At 43.0% G+C, this 23,521-nt stretch overlaps 1 protein-coding gene across 7 annotated transcripts in view; it reads right to left on the minus strand.

The window, feature by feature from the left end:
* EFCAB2 (EF-hand calcium binding domain 2) overlaps positions 1–22,853 on the minus strand; it is a 161,391-nt gene extending 138,538 nt beyond the window's left edge. For 6 of the 7 annotated variants that reach the window (XM_054447073.2, XM_054447063.2, XM_054447044.2 and 3 more), the window contains exon 1: positions 22,141–22,683. In XM_054447073.2, coding sequence (XP_054303048.1) covers positions 22,141–22,165 — 25 coding nt within the window. In that variant the 5' untranslated portion in view covers positions 22,166–22,683. The other variant, XM_054447033.2, reaches the window with a different exon arrangement.
* Positions 22,854–23,521: the final 668 nt, after the last annotated feature.

Consider the following 23,521-nt stretch of genomic DNA (forward strand, 5'->3'; position numbering starts at 1 on the left):
TTTTAAAATTAGTTTATTGGCCTGGCGCGGTGGCTCACGCCTGTAATCCCAACACTTCGGGAGGCCAACGTGGGAGAATCGCTTGTGCCCAGTTCAAGACCAGCCTGGACAACATAGTGAGTCCTTGCCTCTACAAAAAATAAATAAATGATAACGAAATAAATCAAAATTACTTTATTAACATTGCATTTTGAACAAATTCTGCCCCCATTTCTAGGTTGCAATACAGTGTCATGGTTAAGATCACAGACTCTAGAACCAGACCACCTGGTTTAAAGATCATATTCATACATATTCATACATACATAGCTCTGTAATCTTTAGGATAAATAACTGCTCAAATATTCAGTTTTTCTCATCTGTGAAAAGCACAATATCGAGTATCTAGCTCACAAGGTTGTTTTGAGGGTTACCACCTGAACTATAGGAATATTCAATCAAAGTTACCCATTATCATTACTAATTTGTTGTAACTTATGGAAGTTGCCTAGTATCTCAGGAAAGTAAGTTACACAGATTCGGTTGAGGGAAAATAAGTTTCCTATTAGTCATTCACAGGGAGCATATATGGAAAGAGAGAAAACAGGCAAAGGTCTAATGTCACACTCAGTGTTATCAGCATTACTTTTCACGAAGATATAAGCCTTATAGGAATCTGCTGACATTTCACTAATAATATTTTGGAACTAGCAATTACTATAATTATTGCAACGGGTTGGATACGCATATCATCTTTCCTAAATATTAAATAAAATTTTTTATTTCATGCTCCTTTAAAAATACATTATTTACCTTATTTTTAGTTGTTCCTACTCTAATAGGCCACAAAATATAAATGGCAGAGTTGCTTATTATAAAATAAATATAACTAAATTAGTATGTCAATATAATAACAAAATGCCACTTAATTGATAAAAATCCCAGTTGAGGCAAGTTATAGCATTATATAATAATTCTCTAGCTACCCAGGAGGCTAAGGCAGGAGGATCGCTTGAGCCCAAGAGTTCAAGGCCAGCCTAGGCAACATAGTGGGGCCCGATCTCATTTAAAAAAATAAATAATTAAATAGTTCCCTTTTCACTTTAATTCCATATTGGGTATATGAAAGCCAACAATTTCACACTGTATTTGTTTTCCATCAATGGAAATGCTAAGAAGACTAAAAAACTACATATTGCACTAAGTTAAAATCTAAACCATAGGAGAAAAACAACAAAAAAAGTTAAACTTAATTTCGAAAGAACAAATTAATGATAATAAATACAAAAGGAGCAGTCATAACAAAACACAAGTCAAATCACCTAAGGATATAAGAGATGTTTTTTAAACAAATAGTGCAGCTGAGTTTTTTCTAACATGGAGATGTCCGTATAAATATTTAAATATCTAATTAGATACTCAAAACCCCACCTACAGAAATTAAGATAAAATAATAAGCCCCAAGAGGAATACTTACCATGGGAACCGTTTAAAGCATACAAAAAAGAAGGTAAAGAAATGCCCTCAAGGTTAATTAACTGAAAGTACAGATAATGTTATTGTTCTATTTGACCCAATTAATACCAATACATATTCCAGACATATGCTGTCAAAAAAAAAAAAATCAAGAATCCAATTCTTGGCCTTTGGCTGGGTAGGGGGGCGTTAGGGGAGGGAGGCGGTAGGAATAGTTCTTTGAGAATTATTTTTTCATAAACAACTTGATCCAAAGACAATATACCACCAAAACACTAGGCTTAAAATGAAATACCGTAGCTGTGGCTCACACCTGTAATCCCAGCACTTTGGCAGGCTGAGGCGGGCGGATCACTTGAGGTCAGGAGTTCGAAACCAGCCTGGCCAACATGGTGAAACCCCGTGTCTTCTAAAAATACAAAAAAAAATTAGCCAGGTGTGGTGATGCACGCCTGTAATCCAGTTACTCGGAAGGCGGAGGAATGAGAATTGCTTGAACCCGGGAGGTGGAGGTTGTAGTGAGCTGAGAACTCCAGCCAGAGTGACAGAGCAAGACTCCGTCTCAAAAAAAAAAAAGAAATACTGTACTCAATCATCATCTAGTTTTATGTTAATCTATGCTTTCATTTATCAAATGTTTATTGATCAGCTACCATCTACTATAAATATATTCTAACTTAAAAGGAAAACAGGCCAGCTATAGTAAATCACAACAGATCAGTGCTAAAACTTAGTGACGTACACAGACAGCCCTACGGAGGCACAAGAGTGGCACCCACCTCAGACTTGAGGATGGGCCTTAGATAAAGATGAGAAGCAAGAGTCAGAAGTTGGACTGAAAGATGTTCATTCACCCCTGTCTCCTCCAGTCCCCACATCCAGTCACCACATCCAGTCACAAAAACATTTAGACTCTCTAGACTCTCAAACCTTCTCTGCCATTTCCTCCGCTGCTGTCTAATCCAAGACACCACCATCATTATCTGCTCTTGCCGTGCTCCAACCTTCCACAGTGCAAGCAAGTGATCTTTTTTTTTTTTTTTTTTTTGAGACAGGGTCTCACTATGTTGCCCAGGCTGGAGTGCAGTGGCTATTCACAGGTGTGATCATAGCTCACTGCATCCTCGAACTTCTAGGCTCAAGCAATCCTCCCACCTCAGCCTCCCAAGTAGCTGGGACTCCAGGCTCGTGCCATCACATCTGGCCAAGTGACCTCTTAAAAACATAATGATTGTATCATTTCCCTGTTTAAAAAGCTCCAATGGCTCCCTCTCGCTCTTGGATAGAAGTCAGCCTCCCTGACCTGGTCTTCACAAAGATCTGGCCTCTGCCTACTTTCAAACTTCATTTCACACCATTCTTCCCACCCTCATGTCTCCTTTCCAGCCACAATGGCCCTCGTGCAGCTCCTCTAATAAACTGTGCTCCTTTCTTACTTCAGGCTTGTAAATTCGCAGTTTCATCTGCTACTAGTAGTAGTTTTTGGTAGAGGAAATGTCACATTCAAAGTCACTGAAGTAAGAAAAATTTAAATCAGACCGGGCATGGTGGCTCACACCTGTAATCCCAGCACTTTGGGAGGCCGAGATGGGCGGATCACCTGAGGTCAGGAGTTCGAGACCAGCCTGACCAACATGGAGAAACCCCATCTCCACTAAAAATACAAAATTAGCCAGGCATGGTGGCACACGCCTGTAATCCCAGCTACTCGGGAGGCTGAGGCATAAGAATCACTTGAACCCGGGAGATGGAGGTTGTGGTGAGCTGAGATCATGCCACTGCACTTCAGCCTGGGCAACAAGAGCGAAACTCCGTCTCAAAAAAATATATAAAAGAAAGAAAAAAGAAAAATTTAAATCAGATGTCCCTCTTGTGGAACCCTGAACTTTTTTGAACTGCTTATAACAATTATGTGTTTTTTTTTTTTGAGATGGAGTCTCCCTCTGTTGCCCAGGCTGGAGTTCAGTGGCACGATCTCGGCTCACTGCAACCTCTGCCTCCTGGGTTCAAGCAATTCTCATGCCTCCACCTCCCAAGTAGCTCGGATTACAGGTGTGTGCCACCATGCCTGGCTAATTTTTGTATTTTCGTAGAGACGGGGTTTCACCACATTAGCCAGGCTGGTCTTGAACTCCTGGCCTCGAGTGATCTGCCCACCTCGGCCTCCCAAAGTGTTGGGATTACAGGTGTGTGCCGCCACGCCTGGCCCAATAATTATGTAACTCTTTAATGGTTCTCTCCTCTACAGTAATATCTAAGAGGACAGGGCCCAAATCTGTTTTATTCCCCAACATCTAGCACCAGGCCTAACACGGTAAGTAAGGACTAATAACATTTCTAGAGCTCTGACGGCATGTGAAGTTCTCCACAACATCCTTTACCACCACAATGGACAGGCTCTGCTATGCTCCTCATTTGACATGTGAAGAAATTAGAACACCTAAGTACCTTGCCTAAAGTTATCCAGCTCTTAAGTGGCAAAGCCAGAATTTGAGCCCATAAGGATTAACTACAGACTTCATGTTCTTAACCACTAAGCAATGCTATTTACTAAACGAAGTCCGGGATAAGGAAACAATATGTGCACAGGCTAGCACTTTCATTACGGGAACAACAAAGAAATTGTTCTCTATGATGAAGCGTATAATAAAGTGTAGAATGCATGAATGGTGATACCAAACATAATCAGAAAAAAAAAAACAAAAAAAAACCCCTGGAGAAATAAGACATTCTTATCTGTTTTGTTAGAATTCAGACTATCCTAAGGGTAATGGGAAGACATTAAGGGTAGGGCAGAGAATTCATTAACCAGTAACCAGATTTACAGCATAATAAATGGAAACAAGTAAACCAGGTAAGAGGTTTTTGTAAGGAGCCAGTAAGTACAGATGAACATGTATGTGTCAGGAAATTGAGGGAGGCTTTTTTTTTCTTTTTGGAGGGGGGGTGTTTTTTGACAGAGTCTCGCTCTGTCGCCCAGGCTGGAGTATAGTGGCTTAATCTTGGCTCACTGCAACCTCCACCTCCCAGGTTCAAGCGATTCTCCTGCCTCAGCCTCCCAAGTAGTTGGGATTACAGGTGTGTGCCACCACACCTGGCTCATTTTTATACTTTTAGTAGAGACAGGGTGTCTCTATGTTGGCCAGGATGGTCTCGAACTCCTGACCTCAAGTGATCTGCCCACCTTGACCTCCCAAAGTGCTGGGATTACAGGCATGAGTCACTGCGCCTGGCCAAGGAGCTTATACTTTATGGCTTGTTATTTTCTCTGCCATATAATAAGTGAAGAAGTTTACAGAGTGAATGGAGAAATGAGAGGATTATCGGTATGAGGAGATTATGAATTTGTGAAGGAGATCAAAACCTTTTCTGAATCAATCCGTGCTCAATATCACCACAGACAAAGAAAGACTGAGGTTCTGCTCTAGAGTAAAGATGACTAGGGACACATGACAACTATTAATAAATGCAATATGTGATGCCGGACTGAAACCTGTGCTAGAGGCGGAAATGCTATACAAAGATATTGACAGTTGAGACAACTGATAAAATCAGAATATGGACAATAGAATTAAAAATAGCTGGCGGGGCACGGTGGCCTATGCTTGCAATCCCAGCACTTTGGGAGGCTGAGGTGGGCAGATCACTTGAGGTCAGGAGTTCCAGACTAGCCTGGTCAACACGGCAAAACCCCATCTCTACTAAAAATACAAAAATCAGCCAGGCGTGATGGTGCGTGCCTGCAATCCCAGCTACTCAGGGGGCTGAGGCAGGAGACTCACTTGAACCTAGGAGCTGGAGGTTGCAGTGAGCTGAGATGGCACCACTGTATTCCAGCCTGGGCAACAAAGCAAGACTCCCTCTCAAGAAAAAAAAACTATGTTAAAGTTCATAGAGACTTTACAAAAGAGACTATCTTTGTTCTTGGAAAATACACACCAAAATATTAACGGATAAAGTGGCATGATTGTATAACATACTCTCAAATAGCTGAAGGGGAAAAAATTTTAAATATATGTAGAAACAGAAAGAAAGAATGATAAAAAAAAAAAAAAAAAACATGGCAAAATGTTAAGATAAAATAATTTGGGCCGGGTGCGGTGGCTCACGCCTGTAATCCCAACACTTTGGGAGGCCGAGGGGGGCAGATCACGAGATCAGGAAATCGAGACCATCCTGGCTAACACGGTGAAACCCCGTCTTTACTAAAAAAAAATACAAAAAATTAGCCGGGCGTGGCAGCGTGCGCCTGCGGTCCCAGCTACTCGGGAGGCTGAGGCAGGAGAATGGCGTGAACCCGGGAGGCGGAGCTTGCAGTGAGCCAAGATGGCGCCACCGCACTCCAGCCCAGGCGACAGAGCGAGATTCCGTCTCAAAAAAAATAAATAAATAAAATAAAATAAGATAATTTGAACAAAGGAAATGTGGGAATCCTCTGTGTATACTATTCTTACAATTGTTCTGTAAATTTGAAATTACTTCACAAAGTTTATTTCACAAAATTCTTTTGAAATAGCATTGAATAAGGTTATGTTCCGAGAATGGACTATCTGAATTCAGGACTTCAGAGGTGGCATAATCCTGAATATTGGCAATATCCATGGTTTGGCCATGAAAGTGGGTGGCTGAAGTGTAATAGAGATAAAAAGTCACTAAAATTGAGGTCAGATTTTAATTTTCCTCTCATTTCATCATATAGCATCATTTCATATGAAATTTCATTACATTTACTGATTTCACCTGAACATTTTTAATCTCTAAATTCGTTTTCACTTTTGAGGCTTTTTTGGTTATAACTATTGTGTAATTTAGCTACTAATGCAAATCAACTAACCATTTAAAGAGGTACATAGCTCTTCTTCCTCGTAGCTAATGAAGATCTTAAATAAGAGAATCTCAAATCCCCATTGCTCTGACATATATTAGACATATTACCATTTTTCAGGTTTATTATCTTGGATCCTACTCAGAATATTTAACCTCTGTGATAATACTGAATTTCATATAAATTTTAACAATATTTCAGCCACTACCTCAAAGATGGTAATAATAATAATGGCACATCATCTCTACCATCTCTGATAGGTACCATCATCCCTAAGTCCTGAGCATCTCTGATTTAAATTATTCAACGTAAACCACCAGCCTTCTGCATGGTCACCCGGTTACTCCAGGGGATGGGAGATTTAATCATTTGCTTTTTGACTTTCATCCAAATCTCCTCTATTTAGCCTGACTCCACACACATGCCTTCTGAGATGGCTGCTGTGTCTAATCCTGAGCCTTTCAAGGCTTTTAAGCTCAAATTGGTTTGTTGTTTCTTTTTGGCTTCTTCTTCCACAGGCTTGTATTTTTGTTTATGCTAGGTAAATTGTGCCTGGTCCAACCGTTTAATAGTGCATTGTCTCCTCACTTTCTATCTTTTTACATACCATCATTATCTCCTTTCCTATTTTCTTCATCCCTGTACATTTGTGCCTTTTTTACTTCTTTACTGTCATTTTAGTCGGGTTTCAGGAGTAAAAATAAATATGTGGGACAGGTGCAGTGGCTCACACCTATAATCCCAGCACTTTGGGAGGCCAAGGTGGGTGGATCACCTGAGGTCAGGAGTTTGAGACCAGCCTGGCCAACATGGTGAAACCCCATCCCTACTCAAAATATAAAACTTAGCCAGGCATGGTGGCGGGTGCCTGTAACCCAGCTACTTGGGAGGCTGAGGCAGGAGAATCACTTGAACCCGGGAGGTGGAGGTTGTGGTGAGCCAAAATTGCACCATTGCACTCCAGCCTGGGCAACAAGACAGAAACTCCATCTCGAAAAACTAAACTAAACTAAACTAAACTAAAATAAATATGTGTGTCCAATCACTATGTTGAAGTGGAGGTGCTATTCCAGTCTTTTAAATGACGAGGTTAGATTAAATATGTGATTTGCAATCTGAGTGCCTTGGCAAATGTAGTGGTAACTCTGAGCTATTTTTTTCTTTTTTTTCTTTTTCTTTTTTTTTTTTTTGAGACAGAGTCTCACTCTGTTGCCCAGGCTGGAGTGCAATGGCACGATCTCGGCTCACTGCAACCTCCACCTCCTAGGTTCAAGCGATTCTCCTGTCTCAGCCTCGAGTAGCTGGGATTACAGGCATGCGCCACCACGCCCAGCTAAATTTTTGCATTTTTAGTATAGATGGAGTTTCACCGTTGTTGGCTAGGCTGGTCTTGAACTTCTGACCTCAGGTAATCCACCTGCCTCAGTTTCCCAAAGTGCTGGGATTACAGGTGTGAGTCACCACACATAGCCTATTTTCAGTATTTTAAAAGGATTCACAGAAAAATACATTTACTCTTAATAAGATGATGCAAGGTGCCATCAATGTGTTCCTCCTGGTTCGTGCATTCTTGCAACAAATATTTACAGTGATTATTATATCCTACACATTTTCTAAATCCAGGGATTTAGTAACAAAAGAAACAAAATATCTGGTTTCATATCATTTCCACTGTAACAGGATAGAGAGACAATAAACAAATCTGTATTTTATCCTGATCATAAGCTCTGAATGGCAATATGTGGGTCTATGATTGATTTCTTTAAAACTGGAAAGAAATAATATAATTAGTACGAAAGGATCACAAGATGCTCACAGAATTAGGAAATTGGGTTATCCTCTGTAACTAGTAAGACCCAACAGAGATGAGATTCAACAAAATTATTTTTCCCCAAAAAAAAAATTAGCCAGATACAGTGGCATACACCTGTAATCCCAGCTACTCAGGAGTCTGAGGTGGGAGGACCGCTTGAGCACAGGAGTTTGAGGCTGCAGTGAGCTAAGATTGGGCCACTGCACTCCAGCCTGGATGACAGAGGGACACCCTGTCTCTCCAGAAAAAAAAGAAATTTTTCCAAAGTGGGTAGAGGATGAGGATCAAAGCTGGGTCAAAAAAAAAAATCCTTGTATAAGAACATTTACAACAGAACATTTTTAAACAACCTAAATATCTAACAGTTAGGGAAACCTTAAATAAATTATAGTGACCATAAGTATTAATGTTAGGTTAAGTTGGTGCATTGCGGTATTTCCGGTTACTTTTTTTTCTTTTTTTTGAGACGGAGTCTTGCTCTACTGCCCAGGCTGGAGTACAATGGCACAACCTTGGCTCACTGCAACCTCCGCCTCCTGGGTACAAGTGATTCTCCTGCCTCAGCCTCACAAGTAACTGATTCTCCTGCCTCAGCCTCACGAGTAACTGGGATTACAAGCATGCACCACCACGACCGGCTAATTTTTGTATTTTTAGTAGAGACGGAGTTTCACCATGATGGCCAGGCTGGTCTCAAAATCCTGACCTCAAGTGGTCCGCCCACCTCAGCCTCCAAAGTGCTGGAATTACAGGTGTGAGCTACCACGCCAGGCCCGATTACTTTTAATAGCAAAAACCACAATTACTTTTGCACCAACCTAATATAATGAATGCAATTCCTTTATATGTTTTTAAGAAATACTTGTGACATGAAAAAATGTTTCTAATAGTAAGTGAAAAAAGCTGGACATAAAACCATATTCAATATCATCTCAAGTTTGTAAAACAAAACAAAATACAAATCTGCCTAGAAAAAACCTAGAAGGAAATACACTGAAATGGCAAAATTCACTTTAAATTTTAGATCAATGTTTCTTAACAGCATGCTCATCCTATGGTAACTTGTTAGAAATGCAAATTTTCAGACCCCCTCACTCCAGATTACTGAGGGTGAGACCCAACAATCTATGTTTTAACAAGCTTTCCAGATGATTTTCTTCTTTTTTTTTTCCCTAGGAGACTGGAGTCTCACTCTGTTGCAATGGCGCGATATCAGCTCACTGCAACCTCTGCCTCCTGGATTCAAGAGATTCTTCTGCCTCAGGCTCCCAAGTAGCTAAGATTACGGGCACCCACTACCACACCTGGCTAATTTTTTGTATTTTTAATTTTGGTACAGACAGGGTTTCACCATGTTGGCCAGGCTGGTCTCAATCTCCTGACCTCAGGTGACCCACCCGCCTCAGCCTCCCAAAGTGCTGGGATTACAGGCGTGAGCCACCGCGCCCGGCCGCTCAGCCCATTTTTTCAAATATTTCTTCTGCTCTATTCTTTCTTTTCCTTCTGGCATTCCAATTACATGTTATTTCACACCTTTTAAATTATCCCAAGGTTCTTGGGTGTTGTTTTTTCATTCTTTTCTCTCTTTGCAATTCAGTTTGGAAAGTTTCTAGTGACATACCTTCAAGCTCAATGACTCTTTCCTCAGCCACATTGAGTCTATGGACTCCAGGGTCCGAGTGATTCTCCCGCCTCAGCCTCACAAGTAGCTAGGACTACAGGCACACACCACCACGCCTGGCTGATTTTTGTCTTTTTGTAGAGATGGGGTTTTGCCATGTTGGCTAGGCTGGTCTCACACTCGTAACCTCAAGTGACCCACCCTCCTTGGCCTCCCAAAGTGCTGGGATTACAGGCATGAGTCACTAAGCCCGGCCTGAACCTTTAACATATTAATCATAGTTCTTTAAATTCCTTGATAATTACAAAACACCCATTATCATATATCTAAGTCTGGTTCTGATGCTTGCTTTGTCTCTTTGGGCTGTTTTTCTTGCCTATTAGCATGTCTTGTCATTTTTTGTTGGAAGCCAGACCTGATAGTAATCAGCCATTAGTGTGAGGCCTTACCTCAATCTGGCTAGGAGGAGGGCTGTGTTTAATGTTTGCTGTAGCTGTAGGTGCCAGATTCCTCTTCAGGCTTCCCTAAGAACTTGTCCTTAAATAGAGTCTCCATCTCGTAGGTCTTCCAGCTGCAAGCCACTGTCAATTGTACTGAACTGTATTCCTGTTGATGTGGTGGTAAGGTATGGGTGAGGATAATTCTATCAACTTATGATTAAATCTCAGTCTTTTAGTGGACCTGTGTCAATGGGCTGTGACCTTCACAAGTGTTTTTCAGCTTTTTCCCATCCGTTGAGATAAGACCAGACTAGAGGCCACTGAAATTGGCCTTTTTATGAAGAATGCACTAGCATATTTCAAAAGTGTTGCTCTCCCCTTCCCCTGTGAAACCAACCTTGCTTGGCTCTTCACCAGAATAACTCGGTGGGGTTCCTAGGAGTAAAACCGGAGGAAGTGTGAGGGACCTCCTAAGACTGCAGGCTTCCAGGAGTTTCTCACTCTCATGACAGTCCACATGCAGCCTCCAGCAATTTGTCAAAATTAACAAATATTTTTTCCAGTTTATGGCTCCAGGAGCAACCGGAGTGATGACTTCCAAGCGCTTACCTTTTGAGCTGAAACTGGAAGTCTGCTTTACCTATCTAAGCCTCCATTTCCTTATTTGTGGAAAGCGGGTAACAGAGGCCCCTACCACATAGATTTATTGTAAGGATTAAAGGACATAATACACGTAAAACATTTAGCCCAGTGCCTACTTCAGAGTAAGTGCTCTATAAATGTTAACCACTGGGGAGTTTTTCCCAACATTTTTAAGTGCTTCCTTCATGAAATTCTTCCTACTTGGCTTTTGTGGCACTATTTGCTCATTTTCCCATGATTTTGCAATTGTGCTTTCAATCTTATTCACAAGTTATTTTTCTCTGTTCAATTACTGATTTTTACCCAGAGTTCTGATCCTAGTCACTTCTCCTTTCAGTCAACATTTTTTTTTGGCGGTGGGGTGGTAGGGTGGGGACAGAGAGTCTCACTCTGTCGCCCAGGCTGGAGTGCAATGGCATGACCTCGGCTCACTGCAACCTCTGTCTCCCCGGGTTCAAGCGATTCTCCTGCCTTAGCCTCTCAAGTAGCTGGGATTACAGACGCCTGCCACCACACCTGGCTAATTTTTGTATTTTGGGTAAGAGGGGGTTTTGCCATGTTGGTCAGGCTGGTCTCGAACTCCCTACCTCAGGTAATCCACCCGCCTGGGCCTCCCAAAGTGCTGGGATTACAGGTGTGAAACACCGCGCCCGGCCTCAGTCAACATTATTTTTTATTGTATCCATTTTTTCTGGACATTCTCAACCATTCCCAAGACTACAAGCACTTACAGAGGAATATATTCAAGCGATCCAACACACATCATTCTCATTTTTCATTCAACAGATATTTAGGTACCAAGCACACAGTGCTGCCTATGTTATATCTCAACCTGCATGCCTCACAGGCACCTAAACTCAACATGTGCAAGACTAGAACTATTATTTACATAACTCTACTATTCCTCTTTATTCTTTGTTACCCAATCAGAAATCATGTCCCTTACCTGACTCAATATTCATATCTGTCCTATTACAAAATCTATCCATTTCCTCTAGCCTATCTCCTTGTTTCATTCCTGACTTCCATTACTTTGGTTCAGGGTCTTTCTGGACTACTATATTGGGACAAACCTGGAGTCCCAAACCTGGAGTCCATCTAATCCACTGAGCACACTTGCTCAAGTGATTTTTCTAGACAACCAATATGATTGTCTCTTGCTAAAAAAAACTTTATTTTTTATTTTTTAGACACAGTCTCATTCTGTCACCCACGCTGGAGTTCAGTGGCGCAATCCTGGTTCACTGCAACCTCCACCTTCCAGGTTCAAGTGATTATCCTGCCTCAGCCTCCCATCTTGTTAAAAACTTTTTTTTTTTTTTTTTTTGAGGCGGAGTCTCGCTCTGTTGCCCATGCTGGAGTGCAGTGGGGCGATCTCGGCTCACTGCAACCTCTGCCTCCTGGGTCCACGCCATTCTCCTGCCTCAGCCTCTCAAGTAGCTGGGACTACAGGCGCCTGCCACCACACCTGGCTAATTTTTTTTTTTTTTTTTTTTGAATTTTTAGTAGAGACGGGGTTTCAGTAGAGATGGGGTTTCACCGTGTTAGCCAGAATGGTCTCGATCTCCTGACCTTGTGATCCGCCTGCCTCGGCCTCCCAAAGTGCTAGGATTACAGGCGTGAGCCACCGCACTCGGCCTTGTTAAAAACTTTTAATCACTCACCAAAGCTTTAAGAATAAAAATTCCCACATCTCCTAACCCATCCTAAATTTCGGCCGTATTGAGTCTTCACAATTTCAAGTATGTTATTTCTTCTCTTCCTGAAATATCCATCCCCTACTTGTTCTCTGTGCTATTACACCTTCAAGATAAGCTTGGGGCTGGGAGCCGTGGCTCACACCTGTAATACCAACACTTTGGGAGGCCGAGGTGGGCGGATCACTTGAGGTCAGGAGTTCCAGACCAGCCTGGCCAACATGGTGAAACCCCGTCTCTACTAAAAACACAAAAATTAGGCCAGGCGCAGTGGCTCACACCTGCAATCCTAGTACTTTGGGAGGCCGAGGCAGGCGGATCATTTGAGGTCAGGAGTTCGAGACCAGCCTGGCCAATACGGTGAAACCCCGTCTACTAAAAATACAAAAAAATGAGCCCAGCACAGTGGCACACGCCTGTAATCCCAGCTACTTGGGAGGCTGAGACATAAGAATCGTTTGAACCCAGGAGGCAGAGGTTGCAGTGAGCCGAGATCACGCCACTGCATTCCAACCTGGGCGACAAGAGCAAGACTACGTCTCAAAAAAAAAAAAAAAAAGATAAGCTTCGGTTATCTCCTTCAGAAAGCCAACTTCATTCAACATTCCGCAAATACTGAGCTATATGCCACGCTCTGGGTATATGCATGAGCATGACCCCTATCCTTTTGGAAGTTAAGAGTCTAGGAGAAGCAGACATCAAACAACACATCTACAGGTAATTACAAAATATAGTATGAAAGAGGAAAAAAACAAATAGCTATGAGAGGGAATAAAAAGGGGCTATAATTTAAAGAGGGTGTGTGTGAATCAGGTGACTCTCCCCGGGCACCGAATCATCATACATGTGCAACTATCCTAGCATTTATCACATTATTGTATCATTATCTCCTTAGCCGCCTATCTTCCTCATTAGATGGAAATTCTTCAAACCAAAGGTCAGATAAATTGACACTAACAAGAAAAATCTTAAAAAGAAAAAAAAAAAAGGCAATGTCCAAATTCTATTCCACGTTTTTAAACTCCCAGTTTTACTAGTGCATTTAAAAAAAGAAAATTATGGGCCAGATGTGGTGGCTCAAGCCTGTAATCCCAGCACTGTGGGAGGCCCAGGTGGTAGGACTGCCTGAGGCCAGGAGTTTGAGACTAGCCTGGGCAACAAAGCAAGATCTTATCTCTACCAAAAATAAAAATGTTAGCTGGGCACAGTGGCACGTCCCTGCAGTCCCAGCTACTTGGGAGGCCAAAGTGGGAAGATCACTTGAGCCCAGAAAGTAGAGGCTACAGTAAGCTGTGATCGAGCCACTGCACCCCAGCCAGGGTGACAGAGTGAGATCTCGTCTCTTTTTTTTTTTTGAGACGGAGTTTTGCTCTTGTTGCCTAGGCTGGAGTGCAATGGCACTCTCAGCTCATCACAACCTCCGCCTCCCAGGTTCAAGTGATTCTCCTACCTCAGCCTCCCGAGTAGCTGGGATAACAGGCATGCGCCACCATGCCCAGCTAATTTTGTATTTTTAATAGAGACGGGGTTTTCCCATGTTGGTCAGGCTGGTCTTGAATTCCCAACCTCAGGCGATCCGCCCGCCTCAGCCTCCCAAAGTGCTGAGATTACAGGCGTGAGCCACTGCGTCCAGCCTAGATCTCATCTCTTAAAAAATAAACATAAAAACTAAAACTACTTTTTTACAGTCTTAATATCTATAAAATCCATACTAGAGGTTTACAAAGTATTGTCAAGTACAGGATCTGGTAAACACACTTTCACAAGTGGGTAAGAATAATTTTTAATTAGCATATTTAAGTTGGTTTTTAAAGTTCTGTAGAACTGACATTAAAATGAGATTTTAAAAATAAGTGCTCCTAAAAGTCTAATCACCCTGCTATCATCATCATCTCCTGGGCTCCCCCATGTGTCCTTACCCATTTACACATGTAATTTTTATATATTTGGCTGCAACCCAACAAGTGGACATACAACAATTTATTTTCTATGCCCCAATTAGTTGGACATGCAAATTTTATCTATATTTTCAAGTTTATAGATAACTTTATGTTGATCATTTTTGTGCTTAAAGCATTTTTTATTCTTTTCAGAATCTATTTCTAAGGATAAATATCCAGAAGTATATTAAAGCCTAAAGCATGTGGACATCACTTTTTATTATTATTATTATTTTTTTTTTTTTGGTTTTAAGGAATGGAGAGTTTCATAGGCAAGAAGGAGCAAGAAAGGAGAAGGAAGAAGCTTCCCTGTACAGAGACAGAGGGATGGGGGCTCCAAAGCCGAGACAGGGAACCCCCGACTTCTTTATTATTATTTATTTTATTTTTAGCAAAGATGAGGTCTCAGTATGTTGCCCAGGCTGGTCTCAAACTCGTGGTCTCAAGTAATCCTCCTACCTCAGCCTCCCAAAGTGCTGAGTTTACAGATGTGAGCCACCTTGCCTAGCCATCATCATTTATTCTTTAATACAAATTTCCAAATTGCTTTTGAAAAACAATGTACCATTTCTTTCATTCTGAATGTACTCAACATTTTCTATTTATTAAAATGTGGTAAAATACACATAATGTAAAACTTACTGTATTAACCACTTTTAACCATATAGTTCAATAGTGTTAAGTACATTCACACTAATATGCAACCAATCTCCAGAACTTTTTTCATCTTGCAAAACTGGAACTCTATACTCCTTAGACAACTTTCCATTTTCCCATCCCCACAGCCCCTGGCAACCAGCAATCTACTTTCTGTCTCCATGAATTTGACTTCTCTAGGTACCTCATGTAAGTGGAATCATAGAGTATTTGTCTTTTTGATTGCCTTATTTCACTTAGCATGATGTCTTTCAGGTTCATTCAAGTGGTAGCATGTGTCAGAATTTCCTCCTTTGAAGGCTGAATATTTCACTGCATGTATATACCACATTTCGTTTCTTCATTCATCCGCTGATGGACACTTGGGTTGCTTCCACCTTTTACCTACTATGAATAATGTGCTATGAACGTGGTTGTGCAAATATCTCAAGACCTTGCTTTCAATTATTTTGGATATATACCCATACATGGAACTGCTGGGTCAAATGGTAATTCAACTTTTAACTTTCTGAGGAACCGCCATACCACTTTCCATAGTAGCTGCACCATTTCTCATTGCCACCAACAGTCCACGAGGGTTCCAGTTTCTCTACATCCTCACCAATACTTATTATTTGGGGGACTTTTGGTGATAATAGCCTTCCTAACAGGCGTGAGGTAGTATCTCACTGTCCATTTGATCTTTAAAATTATGACTATTCTTGAGATATTTCTGTAAATTTTATATATCAGAGCAAAAACAAATTTCAGTCCAGTTTTTCTTCAAATTTTTTTTTATTCTGAATAAGAGGAAACAAATTAGGCTTCAAAAAGCTAGTCGTCTTCTTTGGTTAGTCTTAACTGAATATTTATATTGGTCTACAACAGGAAGAAAACTTATTAAATTACCCCAGAAATATGCAAGAATGCATTATGTATGATTCCAATTGGTAAGACAGTTTTCTTAACTCTTATGTTTTATTTGTTTTTTTGTTTTGAGACGGAGTCTTGCTCTGTTGCCTGGGCTGGAGTGCAATGCTGTGATCTCAGCTCACTGCAACCTCCATCTCCCAGGTTCAAGCAATTCTCCTGCATCAGCCTCCAGAGTAGCTGGGATAACAGGCACCCACCACCACACCCAACTAATTTTTGTATTTTTCGTAGAGACAGGGTTTCACCATGTTGGTCAGGCTGGTCTCGAACTTCTGACCTCAGGTGATCTTCCCACCTTGGTCTCCCAAAGTGCTGGAATTACAAACAGGAGCCACCACGCCTGGCCAACTCTTATGTTTTATGTTAAGCAGATACTAATACTTACTAATTCACTAGATATGTACCAAACACTTTCCTTCCCATTTATTCAGCATTCCTTTATTGTATTATTTATTTATTTATTTATTTTTTTGAGACAGAGTCTCACCCTGTTACTCAGGCTGGAGTGCAGTAGTGCGATCTCAGCTCACTGCAACCTCCATCTCCTGGGTTCAAGCGATTCTCCTGCCTCAGCCTCCTGAGTAGCTGGGATTACAGGCACGCGCCACCACACTCAGCTAATTTTTTGTATTTTTAGTAGAGACAGGGTTTCACCATGTTGGCCAGGCTGATTTCGAACTCCTGACCTCAAGTGATCCACCTGCCTTGGCCTCCAAAAGTGCTAGGATTACAGGTGTGAGCCAGCCTCAGCATTCCTTTGATGCCAGGCTCTGTGGCAGGTGCTGGGGATGTAAAAATGAGTAAGAAAACACTGTCCCCATTACAATATTATGAAATATTGGGGGTATAATTATCCCCACTTTACATCTGAGGAACTTGAAGCTACTTATGTTTAGCATCTCGGCTAAGATCAGATAATTAGAGCTTGGGGAAGACGGAATTCAAATTCAAGTCTTACTTCAAAGCTCAACCTTTGTACCGTCCCACAGACTACACTCTATACTATCAACAGTTACTATGAGGCCAGGCAGGGTGGCTCATGCCTGTAATCCCAGCACTTTGGGAGGCCAAGGCAGGCAGATCACTTGAGCTCAAGAGTTCGAGCCAGGCGCGGTGGCTCACGCCTGTAATCCCAGCACTTTGGGAGGCCGAAGTGGGCGGATCACAAGGTCTGGAGATCGAGACCATCCTGGCTAACACGGTGAAACCCCGTCGCTACTAAAAATACAAAAAATTAGCCGGGCGTGCTGGCGGGCCCCAGCTACTTGGGAGGCTGAGGCAGGAGAATGGTGTGAACCCAGGAGGCGGAGCTTGCAGTGAGCCAAGATCGCGCCACTGCACTCCAGCCTGGGCGACAGAGTGAGACTCCATCTCAAAAATAAAAATAAAAAAAAAAGAGTTCGAGACCAGCCGCCAACACGGTGAAACCCTGTCTCTACAAATTAAAAATATTAGTCGGGCATGGTGGCTCGCGCCTGTAGTCCCAGCTACTTGGGAGACTGAGGTGGGGGGAATCACTTGAACCCAGGAGGTCCAGGCTGTAGTGAGCCGTGATGGCGCCACCACATTCCAGCTTAGGCAAGAGAGGTTGCACCACTACATTCCAGCCTGGGTAACAGAGCAAGACCCTGTCTCAAAATAAAAGAAGAAAAAAAAAAAGACGTTATTTAAGGGAACCCTTTTTATAAAGTAATAGGCACCTGAAATTTCTGTTTTTTACTTTATATTTCCAAATGTTGGGTTTTCAAAAGAGTGGCACAATGAAGGAAATCAAAAACAAAACAACAAACCTTGTAAAACCTCTTCCATTTAGGAGTTGATAATTGAATTAGAGGCACTTTATCAAGCAATGTTATCAAAGCATGCAAAGTAACAAAGAATATTTTCATACAAACAAAAATAGTAAATCCTAGAGTGAGCTTTTAATATCTGCAGCTTACTAAAAAGTTCTTACTTTCCAAAGCTCGCTGGCTGCCAAAAGTTTGAATTTTATACCTAAGCAGTTTGTTTCCTAGACATAAGTCTAATTGCAAACAGAAGATCCTTCCAGTCCTATATAAAATTCTCTAAGAGACAGAAACAATAAGATTTAAGGAGCCAAAGAATCAACAATTGCATTGACTCTCCATTTAAACAGACAAAACAAAACAGAAGGAAAAGAAAGAACAAAACAAAAAATGTTCCGGCTGAGGAAACTTTGGAAAAATAATAAAACTTCAAAAATATGTTTTCTTATCCCATTTCAAACATTCTTCTTTCAGTTAAAAAAGTGGTTTTAAAAATAATTTGGTTCTAAAGTTTAAACTTTTAGCTAATATAATTCTGTATAATTTTTAATCTATGAAAAAATAAATTACACTGTATGAAAGCAAAAAATGCTACAAATAAGTATAACAACTTCAACGTATATAATCTTAGAAAAAAGTTTTATGAGCACAATAGCCCCTTCTAATTTAGGTAATTTTTCTTATCAATATTCTCAATACTTCTATCAAAGTTAATCTCTAAATATTGAAGAAGAGTGGATAGGATGGGTACCCTGAAACTTATTCCCCCTTTAGAACTTTTAGAAATCTCAATATTAAAGATGAACTATTTAAAACATATGTGTATTTCTACAATGAGGTTTTTTGTAGTTGTTTTTTAAAGACATGCTAGTGGATACCGTGGCATTGTGAAATAAAACGTTTTGTTGAGCCAGATGGAATAGAAGAATGTATCTTACCAGTAAAGCAGAGGGGAAAAGAGACCTAAAACGAGTTTTGTGTACTTTTAGGTATAGAATAAGTTTGGGGAAAATAGCTAGGAATGCTTTGGTTAAAATCTCGTAAGCTGTCTTTGATTAATTCAAATGTTCTGAATTCAACAAATATTTACTGATTACCTACCGCGTTCCAAGCCCTCTGCACAACACTCAGTATTAACAGATCAGAAATGGTCCCAGATCTTTTGGAACTTACAGGGTAACGAACACATCCTTCAAATTTATCCTTTCTTTTGTGTGATTCCATGGTCATCAAATGACTTCTGAAATACAAATTCACACTACCCATTGCCAAAATCAGCCTTCAAGTCAATGTATATACCCCTATTTAAATTAATAAATCATTCAGGTTTGCACATCAGTCTTTTATGAATTTAGTTGAGTGAATCCTCAAAACTTAATCAATTCTGATGAATTGGTTAGATGTAATTTCTGAAAACTCAAAATACAGTAGCTGACAATCAAATATAGTAATGGACTATTTCCATAAAAAGATCTTATCACCAAAGTGAGTCTCTACTTAGTTTATCCTCTGACAGAATGCCTTTATTTCATAATACCCTTCAAACTGCAATTAGTTACTCCATAAAACTGTTAACAATAAATGAGATACAGCACATGAGTGCTTCTCGAACTTTATTTTGTTTTTTTGTTTTTGGGTTTTTTTTTTGAGACGGAGTCTTACTCTGTCGCCAGGCTGGAGTGCAGTGGCGTGATCTTGGCTCACTGCAGCCTCCGCCTCCCCGGTTCAAGCGATTCTCCTGTCTCAGCCTCCTGAGTAGCTGGGACTACAGGGTGTGCCACCACGCCCAGCTAATTTTTGTATTTTTAGTAGAGACGGGGTTCACCGTGTTAGCCAGGATCGTCTCGATCTCCTGACCTCGTAATCCACCCGCCTCGGCCTCCCAAAGTGCTGGGATTGCAGGCGTGAGCCACCGCGCCCGGCCTTCTCGAACGTTAATGTACATACAAATCACCTACAAACATGTTAAAATGAAGACTGATTCATTAGGTCGGTGGCAGCCAGTGATGTCCAGGCTGCTGTCCACGGACTACAAGGATACACACCTAGCACAGTGGTTGGCACCTAGACTACTCAGCCCAGTTAACTATTTCCTCCCATTTGTATATATCTCATCTCCCTTACTCATCTCGCCTTCCTTGGAAGCAAAGACAATGTCTTTTTCATCTTCGTATCTTCCAAAGTTCTAAGTAGAATGCCTTATCTACATAATGGCATTGAATATATGTATTCTGAATGAATGGCATCCGGCTTTTAACAGTCATTACTTCTATGAGTTATCGACAAAATTGTTTCTCTGAATTTATTTTAAATAGAAAAATATTGTTCAAAAGCTGAAAAATCAGGAAAGCTCTCAATTTTTAAAAAATGATATTGTATTTGTACCATACTCCAGTGCGTTTTTTCTCATACTGACCTAACCAAGTCTTTTTTAAGAAAATAAATATCCACAATTACCTTGCTAGTTTATCTCCTAATGGTTTTTTTTTTTTTTTTTTTTTTTTTGGTAAATAAAGAACAAAAATAAGCCATCCATTTTTCTGGAAAAGTTTTAAAATTATCCTTTTCTTTGTATGTAAGGGCATCTTCGTAAAGGTAATACCTACAAAATAATCCTGGCTTCTCAGATTAATATTATATAAAAATCACAGTATCCTTGTTATCAATAGGGAGATCGTTGGCAGTTTCATTTGTTTCCTCGCCGATTTTCTGTGATCACCGGAACAAGTGACTAAAATATCTCAGGGTTCATTTCTTCCCTTGTAAATATTAGCTGTTAACCTGACCACCCTTGGTTCTATGCTGAGAAACATGGTTTGAGAGGGTGTTTTGAGCACTCCAGAAAGAAAACAAAGGAGGAATATTATTTTCACTTCCTACTTGTTTACCTTTACTGTTTGATGGCTTTTCGGATATTTTTGGGTGACTGCCAACTATCAAACACAATTATTTTTTAGTACCTAAGGGCATGGTAACAAAGGATCGGGTTTTAATCATACCATGAACTGAAAACAACATGAACCGTCTTGCAAAAAAACGTAATCACTTTTTGGCGTCTCCGCACAGGCAACACATAGATGCCTCTGATCTGGCGACCTTAAGCCTCGAAGCGCAGTCCCGCCTCTGCAGGCGGCCACCGCGCGGGGCTGGGTGGTCCTCGCCGGCGCACAGCGGTTCCAAGGTCTCCGCCAGGTTTTGGTTTTTCGTCGTTATTAAAATTGCTGTTTGGGGGGGTGTGTGTGTGTGGGGGTGGGTGGGTGTGTGTGTGTGTGTTTTTAAGACAAGACACTAGGCCAGTTGCGCGGCGCTAGCCGGCGGCGGGGCAGGCATTTCGGAGGACCGGGAAGCTCGGAGGCAGCGGCTGTGACCTCCAGACCGTCCTCCTGCGTCCTCATTAAGGAGGCAAAATGGTGGCCGCGAACGCCATCAGGCTGCGCCAGGGCGGGGTTTCGGCGCAAACAGAGGATCCCGTCAGATTCTGGCGGCCAGAACTCATCCTCACCCAGGCCAGCACCCGGGACCCACAGCCTGGACAGCTACGGGCGGGGCGCCTGCGGCACCGAGACCCCCGGCGAGGGTGTGGAGGCGGCGGCGGCTTCCCTGCGACCGTGAACAACAACGCCATTATCAGCACCCCCTGCCGGCGCCTCCGGCGCAGCCCGCGCAGGAGCCAAGACCCGGCCTCCCAGGGAGGGGGAAGGAGGACGCGGCGGGAGGAGGGGAAGAGGGGCAGGAGGGCGGGAGGAGGGGAAGAGGGGCAAGAGGGCGGGAGCAGAAACAAGAAGGCCGGAGGAGGGGAGAGAGAAGAGGGCGGGAGGAGGGGGAGAGAGAAGAGGGCGGGAGGAGGGGGAGAGAGAAGAGGGCGGGAGGAGGGGGAGAGAGAAGAGGGCGGGAGGAGGGGGAGAGAGAAGAGGGCGGGAGGAGGGGGAGAGAGAAGAGGGCGGGAGGAGGGGGAGAGAGAAGAGGGCGGGAGGAGGGGGAGAGAGAAGAGGGCGGGAGGAGGGGGAGAGAGAAGAGGGCGGGAGGAGGGGGAGAGAGAAGAGGGCGGGAGGAGGGGGAGAGAGAAGAGGGCGGGAGGAGGGGGAGAGAGAAGAGGGCGGGAGGAGGGGGAGAGAGAAGAGGGCGGGAGGAGGGGAGAGAGGCGGGGCGGGGCGGAGCGGCGGGGCCGGGCGGGCTGCGGGGACGGGGACAGGGCGATTGCGGCTGCCGGGTGGCCGCCTCTTCAGGCCGCCCTTTCCTTGCGGGTGGGAACTCCAGACGGACGAGGGCCCACCCCACCCGGCGCTTCCCCGTGCAGCCCGGGGTCTTGGCGGGCGGCGAGAGCAGCGGCTCCCCGCCGCCCCTACCTTACCTTGCCTGTCTTTCTCGTCCGCCATCTTGCTGCGGAGCCGGTCGCCTGGGAGATGCCTAACGATAACCTCGGCCGCGGTGTCCCGGCCTGCTCAGCGCCCCGCGGCGAGCCTGGCCTGGAGGAGGGGCCGCTCTGAATCCCGGGAGAGGAAGACCCTTGGGCGGGGCGGGGAGGAGGCTCGGAGCGCGCGCCCTGTGCCCGCTTCCCGCCACGACCCTCGCGCTAGGGGAAGACCAGAGGCCCCGTCTGCCAGCCGGGACCCGGGCGCCGCGCCACCCGGCCCCCAGCCTTGTCCCTACAGACCCGAGGCCGGAGCCGGGCTTGTCCCGGGCCTAGCATGTTACTTCATCACACGGTCCCCAACCCCTCCTTTCCCTCATTTCTCATCCATGTGGGGATAGCACGCGCGCGCACACACCCCTCGCCCCCTCCTGTCCTGTTTGTGCGACGTGGCGTTGCTCGATTTTTGTTAACTGCAGATTTTGGAAAGCGCCGGAGAGCTAGGTGAAGAGCTGGGCTCCCAAGAGGGTGATAGAACCAGCCCGCGGCCCACCTTCCTCCTCCCGCTTGCCGTTCACGGCCCGCCTCCCGCCGGGAAGCGGCCCGGCTGCTGCAGAACGGCCGCGCCTGCCCTCCCGGTTTCTCCCGTCCAGTCTTCACCGTCCTTTCCCAGAGAAAGCGACAGCACAGCCTATGACAACTGAAGCTAAAACGGAAAAACTGGGCCGGGCGCAAGAGGAAACCAGAGCCGTTAGACTATTGCTAGAGGAGAGGAATAGCTGTAGAAAAACATGCGCAAAATAGGCACAAACATTGCGTCGTCAAGGCTGCAATGTCTAATACAAAATAGAAGGTTCTCATAGCAACAAAAACGTGCCCATGTTGTGCTCAGTATTACATGCGTTAAAATGTTCTTAGTTGTGAAATTTGACATGACCGCTGGTTAAAGTTACAATGGAAGTTTTAAATCCCACTTTCCGGAAACTTTGCTGCTATAGCATGAAGTTAAATTTTTGTCTTATTTTCTGGATAAGTTTACTGTACTGGAACATAGTAAAGCTCTTTTTATAAAGAGCTTTGAATAAAATACCTAATGATGTGGTTCAAACGAAAACCTGTTTTCAAAACTAATCTTAAATGGTATTTCAGTGCATGTTATGTAAAAGCAATTTATAAACTAAATTTTAAGAGCCTTCAAAATACAAGGTACTCTTATTTAATGACTTAACAGTTTTAATGCTTTTATTGTTTCTATAATCTCTCAGGAAATCCTACAACTGACTATATTTTATTAAAATAACTTTTTCTGTAGAAGACACCCATTTGGTGCTGTGATCAGCATTCTACTTGAAATTGAATATAAACAAACAACTGAATCATT

Source organism: Pongo pygmaeus, chromosome 1 (assembly GCF_028885625.2).
Source record: "Pongo pygmaeus isolate AG05252 chromosome 1, NHGRI_mPonPyg2-v2.0_pri, whole genome shotgun sequence".
Classification (NCBI taxonomy): domain Eukaryota; kingdom Metazoa; phylum Chordata; class Mammalia; order Primates; family Hominidae; genus Pongo; species Pongo pygmaeus.